Genomic DNA, 8555 nt, shown 5'->3' on the forward strand with positions numbered 1-8555 from the left:
CTGTGAAAGCAGTTGAATGGAAAATGGAAGAAAGCAGTGCTTGCTATGAACAATGTTATAAGTGAGACCAAGACAGCCCCAGAGGTGCTGTTTGAGTAAGTTGAATACTTGACTGTAAGGAAGGGCAGGCTTGGACTTCCTGTGGACTTTTTGGAGGCAGGGGCATGGAGCACTCAGCAGTGGTGGTGTCTGGGTTGCTTGATGGCCAGAGCATGTCAGGTTGTTGCTAGAGCCTCCCTCCTGATGTATGGCATTTCAGCAGCACATTACTCTAAGCACAGGGCTTCAAATGGAATGAAGCAAGAGAGGAAGGCTTCTAGGGAAACTGGACAAGGCCAAGGAAGAGGAGGGAGCTCAGAGAAAAACTACCTGCTATAGACTTAAGTGTGGTGGGAATGTTGGCAGACAGGGTGAGGTTATAACTTGTCTGTGGTAGATTGGAAGGACATTTTGGTGAATAGTGAGTGAAAGAGCAAATGGATAAATGGGAAGGAAAAAAGCGTTGGGCCTCTGTTGGGTGAGAGTTCCCTGTACTGCCCACCAGGTGGCCAAATGGAATTATTGTGGGGCAGGGGGAGTGACTGGGTAAAAGGCTGAGGGTTGCAAGGAGGAGGTGATTTGAGGTTGATCGCAGTATTTTAAGCTCTATTCCAGAGCCTAACTCAAAGTAAGTAATCAATAATTAAATCTGGAATAAATGAGTAATTCATAAGTTGGGTCATTGCAACCCTATTACCTGCTATATGGAGTAGAAATAAGCAAGTGGAATTAAACCTTGGAAAATGTGGCCAGGATTATGTGTAGTTTTCAGAGTGAGCCCAAGTGGCAGTCTTGTCAGTGAGCAAATGTGCAAGTCATTGCTTCAAGAAGTTTGTGGGATAGTGGATTCGTTTGTACCATTTTTATTTCGTTGCTTAAGGAACCCTGGGAGTCTTCATCAGCTGTAATTGCTCCCTGTTGCCTCCATCCCACATCAGCTCATTGACCAAGTCCTGCCCATTCAGCTTCTTAACTGCCATTTTTAAATCATGAGCTTTATAGAGATGATTAGCATATAATAAACTGCATATATTTAAAGTGTATAATAAGGTTTGACATATGTATACACCCACAAAATCACCACGGTCAAGATAATAAACATATTTGTCACCCCTAAAATTTCCTCCTCCTCCTTTGATTCCTCCCTCTACTTGTCCTTCATCCCAAGCAACCACCGATCTTTCTTCTTTCACTGTCGATTTTTCTTGACTTTATGATGGTGCAGAAGTGACTGCAGATGCAGTAGAAGCCGTACTCGAATACCCAAACAACCATTCTGTTTCTCACTCTCAGTAAAGTATTCCATAAAATTACATGAGCTATTCAACACTTAATGTAAAATAGGGTTTGTGTTAGATGATTTTACACAACTGTAGGCTAATGTAAGTGTTCTGGGCATTTGGCTAAGTGATGTTAGGTTAGATGTATTAAATGCATTTTCAACATAAAATATTTTCAACTTACGGGTTTATCGAAATGCGTATATTGTAAGTTGAGGAACATCTTTTTTTTTAGACTTACATAGACTTGGATGGTATGGACCCCTTTTACTCTAGTGTCTTTCACTCAGCATAATTATTTTGAGATCAGTAGTGTGTATCAATAGTTTACTCCTTTTCATTGCTGAGTAATATGGCATTGTATGTGGTGAATATTTGTTTTTTTCCAGTTTGGGGTTGTTATAGGTACAGCTGCTGTGAACATTTGTGTACAAGTTGTTGTGTGGACACCTGCTTTAATTTCTTTGGGGTAAATACCTAGGAGTGGAATGGCTAGATCATAATGGTAGGTGTATGTTTAGGAAAATGCCAAACTATTTTTTCAAAATCGTTGTCATTTGCATTCCCACCAGCAATGTATATGAAAGCTGTTTCTTTTTTTTTGTGGTGGGGTGGGGCTACCCCAAAGCGCAGACTGGTTTATTGGGCATTAGCTGGGAAAATCCGTAGTTGGACTTGGCCACACGTTCCAGCTCATCCTTCTTCTTGATGGCAAAGGAGTTGGAGGAGCCCTTGGTGGCAGTGATGAGCTCATCTGCCAGGCACTCAGCAATTGTCTTGATCTCCCGGAGGGCACCCTCAAGAGTGCCTGTGCACAGCAACCAGGTGGTCTGATGCACACGGTGCAGTGGGGACACGTCCACAGCCTGTCATCTCTCAGTCCCTGCTCACCCAAAGCCTGTGGAGTCCTCCTGGGGACCACCATTAATGATGGCGTTCACCAGGACCTGGAGAGGGTTCTCGCCTGTGAGCAGGTGGATGAAATGGAAGGCATACTTGATAATGCACAGTCATGAGCTTCTTGCTGTTGTTGTGGCCATGCATTATCATGGAGTTAGTGAGGGACTCCACAATGGGGCACTGAGCTTTGCAGAAGCGTCTGGCAGCATAAGGCCCTGCATTGTGAGGCAGGTACTTGGCATACTTCTCCTTCACTGCAGTGGAATCCTGCAGGGAAATGTCACTGATCTGCACATCATCATTTGTGCTGCATCATTGATCTGCACATCGTCCACTTCCCAAAGAGCTTGGTATCGGGGGTCTCTGCCACTGCTGGTGCTGCTGTCTCCCCCTCAGTCATCCTGAGGGCACAGCCTGAGTGTCTCTGTTGCTTGGCATGGACCTTGTGCCACCCTGCAGTGCCAGTTTTTCTTTTCTTTTCTTTTTTCTTTTTTTTTTTTTTTTTTTTTTGAGACGGAGTCTTGCTCTGCCACCCAGGCTGGAGTGCAATGGCGCGATCTTGGCTCATGGCAACCTCTGCCTCCCAGGTTCCAGCAATTCCCCTGCTTCAGCCTCCCGAGTAGTTGGGATTACAGGCACGTGCCACCATGCCCGGCTAATATTTGTGTTTTTAGTAGAGATGGGGTTTCACCATGTTGGCCAGGCTGGTCTCAAACTCCTGACCTCAGGTGATCTGCCTGCCTCGGCCTCCCAAAGTGCTGGGATTACAGGCGTGAGCCACCACACCCATGGAATGCCAGTTTTTCTACATCCCTGCCAACACTTGGTGTGGTCAGCCTTTTTAATTGTATGGCACTTTAGTAGGTATCTCTTTGTGGTTTTAATTTGCATTTCTCTCATGACTAATGGCTTTAGGCATCTTTTCATGTGCTGCTTTGCCATCGTATGTCTTCTGTGAATTGTCTGTTCAAATCTTATGACCATTGTTTAAAAGTTTTTTTAAATTAAGTTTTGAGAGTTATTTATATTCTAGATACAAGTCCTTTATCAGACTTGTAACTCACAAATCTTAGTGGCTTATCTTTTTATTCAAAGAGCAGTTTTTAATTTTGATGAAATCTAATTTATCAATTTTTTCTATTATGGATTTTGGTTTTGGTGTTGTGGAAACACCAAAACCAAAGGAAGCAAAGGAAACTTTGCTTAATCCAAATTTACAAAAGCTTCCAAGTTTTATAGCTTTATATTTTACATTTCAATCTGTGTTCCATTTTGAGTTAATTTTTTAAATGGTACAAATAGGGAATAAAGTTTCCTTTTTTGCATATGGATACTGGATTATTTTAGCACCATTTGTTGTAAATCTCTATTTCTGTACTCTGTTCTAGTCTTTTGATCTGTCTGTGTATTTGTACATGAATATCATACTGTCTTGATGGCCATAGCTTTATAATAAGTCTTGAAATCAGGTGGTGTTAGTCCTTCAACTTACATTCTCTATCAGAGTTGTTTTGGCTGTTTTAGATCCATTATGAACTTTCTAATCAATATTCTAGGGTTTTGATTGAGGTTCTACTGAATGTCAATAGATTTTATTTCAGTAAAATAAATAATAGATCTCAATTTTTAACTTGGAGAGGGTTGACATCTAAATTTTGAGTCTTCTTACACATGAACAAGATATACCTGATAGGTTTTGTTTCCTTCAGCAACGTTTCGTAGTTTTGCATACCTTTTGTCTGATTTCTCTGTAAGTATTGAATGTTTAATTCAAGATCTGATTATTTGTTGCTAGTATATAGAAATAACATTGATTTTTGTATCTTGCAATCCTGCTAAACTCATTAGTTCTAATTTTTTTATAGATTTCTCAGTACTTTCTCGAAACACAATCATGTCATATGCAAATAAGGCAGTCTCACTTTTTCCTTATCAGTCTAGATACCTATTCTTTTTCTTGCCTTATTGCACTGGCTAGAACCTCCATTTCAGTGTTGAATAGAAGTGACAGTGGACTGTCTGGTTTGTTCCCAGTCTTAGGGGAAGAGCATTTAGATGTTTACCAGTTGGTGAAATGTCAGCTGTAGATTTTTCAAAGATGCTGTTTGTAAGTTTGAGGGAGGTCACTTCTATCCCTAGTTTGCTGAGATTTTTTTTTTTATCAGGAATGGCTATGGATTTTGTTAAATGCTTTCGTTTGCGTTTGTTGAAATGATCATATGGTGTTTCTTTTTTAGTTTGTTAATACGTTTTAATTTAAATTACATTTTTTTTCCAATGTTAAAGCCAATCTTGCATTCTTGGGATAAAGCCTGCTTGGTCATGGTATATTGTGTTTTTTAATATATGATAGTAGTCAATTTGCTAAAATTTTGTTTAGAATTTTAAAATGTGTATTCTTGAGGGACATTCATCTGATTTCTTGTAATGTCTTTGGTTTGGGTATAGGGTAATGCTGGCTTCACAGAACAAATTGAGATGTGTCTTCCTTTTTTCTTGATGAATTTGTATCAGAATTGGTGTTTTTGCCTTAAATATTTGGTGTGATTCACCAGTGAAGTCATTTGGGCCTGTAGTATTCTTTGTGGGAAGCTTTTAAACTTCTTTAATAAGATATAGGGCTTAAGGGTTTAAACTACACATATTTCTTTAATAAGATATGGGGCCATTCAGGTTATCTGTACTTCTTGAGTGAGGTTTGGTAATCAGTGTTTTTCAAGGAATATGATCATTTCATCTGAGTTGTTAAATGTAATGCTTTTTTTTGAGACAGGGTCTCGCTCTGTCACCCAGGCTGGAATGCAGTAATACAATCACGGCTTACTGCAGCCTGGACCTCCTGGGTTCAAGTCATCCTCACACTTCAGCCTCCCCAGTAGCTGGGACTACAGGCACACACCACCATGCCTGGCTAATTTTTGTAGTTTTTGTGGAGATGAGGTTTCACCATGTTGCCCAGGCTTTTCTCAGACTCCTGGTGTCAACTGATCTGCCTGTCTAGGCCTTCCAAAGTGCTGGGATTACAGGTGTGAGCCCTGGCGCCCGACCTTGCAAAAATTTTTTATAATATTTCCTGTTATTTTAATATTTATGAAATCTGTAGTCGTTTTCACCTTTCTCATTCCCAATGCCGATAATTTATACCTTACCTCTTTTTACTCAACAGTCTGGCTATAGGGGCATATCAATTTTCCGAATCTTCTCCATGAACTAGTGTTTGGTTTCATTGATGTTCTGTGTTTTTCTTTTTTCTGCTTTAGGGATTTCTCTCTCTCTCTCTCTCTCTCTTCTGTCATCTTACCGGATTTAATTTGCTCTTTTCCCAGTTTCTTAAAGTAGAAGCTGAGACTATTGATTTGAGGCCTTTTTTCTTTTCTTACCTAGGTGTTCAGTAGATACGAATTTCCTGACAACTATTGCTTTCATGGCATCCCCCAAATTTTGATTTGTGGCATTTTCTTTTTCATTCAATTCAAAGTACTTTGTAATTTCCCTTTTGATTTCTCCTTCTACCTGTTTGTCCAGCTTATTTAGATATCTGTTTAGTTTCCAAGTGTTGAGGCATTTTTCCAAGATTTTTGTGTATAACTTGAATCCCTTTATGTTATATGGCCCAGAATATGGTTGGCCTTGGTAAATGTTCTGTATCTACTTAGGAGGCATGTCTATCCTGTGATTGTTGGGTAAAGGGTTCTATAAATGTCAGTTAACTCCACTTGGTTAATGTTCGTGTTCACTTTTTCTATATCCTTGGCGATTTTCCGTATAAGTAGTTCTATCGATTACTGAAAGAGGAATGTTAAAAGGCTTCAGCTGTGATTCTGGATGTGTCCATTTCTCTGTTCAGTTCTGCTGTTCTTATATGTTGAAGCTCGGTTATCTGGTGCATGTATATTTAAGATTGTTATATCTTCTTGGTGAGTCCATTATTATGTATGTGGCAATGTCGGGGAGGCATTACTCAGTACCCACTGAGGTCCGGAGCCAGGGTGGGGCAGGGGAGGAGGGGTGTGTCTGTCTGTTCCTTACTGGGCACATCACAAAATCAGTGACTTTTCCTTGCACACCTCACTTGTCATTGTGGTTTGTGCTGCTCTTTGTGGTGGGACGTGTGTTCTGGCGCAGTTAAGCTCTCATGCTGCTCCCCGTCATGAGAGCACTCCTATCCCTAGCACTCTGTTTGGAGTGCTAGGGATAACACCAGAGTCTTTCTTCCTATGGCAATTGTGCTGTAGTGGAGTGAGGCAGACAGTAAGCAAATGCACACTGTGCCAGTGGTGAGAACGTACTCTGTGGAACAAAACAAAGCCTTGAGTGAGGGCAATGGAGAGTGAGGGGCATTGGTGGAGCTAGGAGGATGCTGCTTTAGGAGAGTGGGCACAGAAGGCCTCTCTGAGAGGATGACATTTGGACAGAGACATGATAGAAGCAAGAGATGAGCTATGTGGAAGTTGGGCGGAGAACGTTTCCAACAGAAGGACCAGCGAGTGCAAAGGCCTGGGAGGGGAATGTGCTTGGGAGTCCTGAGAACCGCATGTATGGCTAGAACAAGGCAAGCGATGACAAAAAGATCATAGTTTTAACCAGCTAGAACACTGCAGGATTTTGAAATACTGCGCTGAAAACTGACCTTTAGTCACATAATGGTCCAAATCAAACAGTACAAGGGAGGCTTAACCTTTTAGGTCTGAGAGGAGCAGGGAGTGGGTAGGGATGGGCTCTTTCCTTGCACTATCATCCAGCAGGCTGCTGAGGACCTTGTCAATCTTTGAAGACTGGTGAGCCGCGCGGGATGCCCGTCGACATTAGTCTGGTTTGGGTGATGAGTGGTAAATTCTTTTTCTTACTTAAGGTTCCAGTAATTTTCTTTTTGTTCCCTGTCCGTATTGAACATAGTTGTAGACCAGTCCCATGCCTTTCTTAATCTTTTCCTGTGTTTGTGGGCTCTTAGGTGTGTTAGTTCACAGGGAAAATCCTTTGAAAAGTTAGAAGAGTATCTAATAGATGTTTTCACACACACACACACACACACACACACACACACACACACACAACATTAATTAATAGTTTGGAAAATTCAGTCTTGTCAATGGATTAGAAGTTTTTCCCCATGCTTTCTAGTACTTCACACTATCTGTAATGTAACAATGTGATTTTGCTGCCATAAAGCTGGTTTGGATTCATATTTTCACAAGAGTGTAATGGGAAAGGCCATAGAAAAAGGGAGATTGGGCATAACACTGCAATTCTGTTTAGCTGGTCAGCTGGTAGTTTCTATTTTGACAAGGTTGTATGTGTGTATGTGTGTGTTTGTGTGTAGTTGATGTCTGTCTAGGAAGAGTAAAATGGAAACACTGACCAAAATAATAGAATTGTTACAATTCAAATGCAGACACTCACAAGTTTTTATTTTATTGCAGGTATTTCTTGGTGGATTTTTATGCACCCACCACAACTGTTGAAAGCATGGTGGAGCACTTGTCTCGAGACATAGATGTGATTAGAGGGAATATCGTCAAACACCCTCTGACCCAGGAACTAAAAGAATGTGAAGGGATTGTCCCAGTCCCACTCGAAGAAAAATTATATTTCACAAAGAAGAAGAAGTGAGAAGATTTGCCAGATTTTAGCCTTATATGTAATCCCTTCACATTTGAGCAGCATGGACGAGAAGGAAGAGTTTGCAAGTTTGGCCTTTATATAAGCATGTGCTGCAGGTGCTGTTTGATTTTTCTAAGGTATTTTTAGCCCTTGATCCCCTTTGCTTGCGAGAGGTGGGGAACTGCTCACTGACAGCTTCTCTGTAACCTGCAGTACCAGTGGATCATTCTTGATTTTGTTTTCATTAGTTTCATTTCTTTGTCAGTGAGGACTTTTCCCCTTACAACAGTAACACCATTTTTTGAAGAGCAAAACTTATAATACCTCCTGGGATTGTGAGCTAGTCATTCAGCCTGTATAACCATGCGGAAATAAAAATTGATGACCAATGTATTATATGGACAACTTTTGCTTTGAGTAATAAACTTGATTGTAGGAATGCGGGAGGTGTTTTTTCCCTTTACTTACCCTGCAGCTCCAGTCTAGCTGGCAGTGCCTGGCAATGTCGGGGAGGCATTACCCAGTACCCACTGAGGTCCGGAGCCAGGGTGGGGCAGGGGAGGAGGGGTGTGTCTGTCTGTTCCTTACTGGGCACATCACAAAATCTGACTTTTCCTTGCACACCTCACTTGTCATTGTGGTTTGTGCTGCTCTTTGTGGTGGGACGTGTGTTCTGGCGCAGTTAAGCTCTCATGCTGCTCCCCGTCATTCCTTTGCCACTAGCACCTGCCTCCT

The 8555-nt window shown here is 41.3% G+C and overlaps 1 protein-coding gene and 1 pseudogene across 1 annotated transcript in view; one reads left to right on the forward strand and one right to left on the reverse strand.

The window, feature by feature from the left end:
• Positions 1 to 8261, forward strand: part of MRPS6 (mitochondrial ribosomal protein S6) — a 68127-nt gene extending 59866 nt beyond the window's left edge. The window contains exon 3 of the mRNA XM_030806010.1: positions 7640 to 8261. Within this exon, the coding sequence (XP_030661870.1) occupies positions 7640 to 7829 (190 nt within the window). The 3' untranslated portion in view covers positions 7830 to 8261. The remainder of the gene's footprint in view (positions 1 to 7639) is intronic.
• LOC100601151 lies at positions 1937 to 2667 on the reverse strand (annotated as a pseudogene).
• Positions 8262 to 8555: the final 294 nt, after the last annotated feature.

The sequence above is a fragment of the Nomascus leucogenys genome, chromosome 25 (assembly GCF_006542625.1).
Source record: "Nomascus leucogenys isolate Asia chromosome 25, Asia_NLE_v1, whole genome shotgun sequence".
Classification (NCBI taxonomy): Eukaryota; Metazoa; Chordata; class Mammalia; order Primates; family Hylobatidae; genus Nomascus; species Nomascus leucogenys.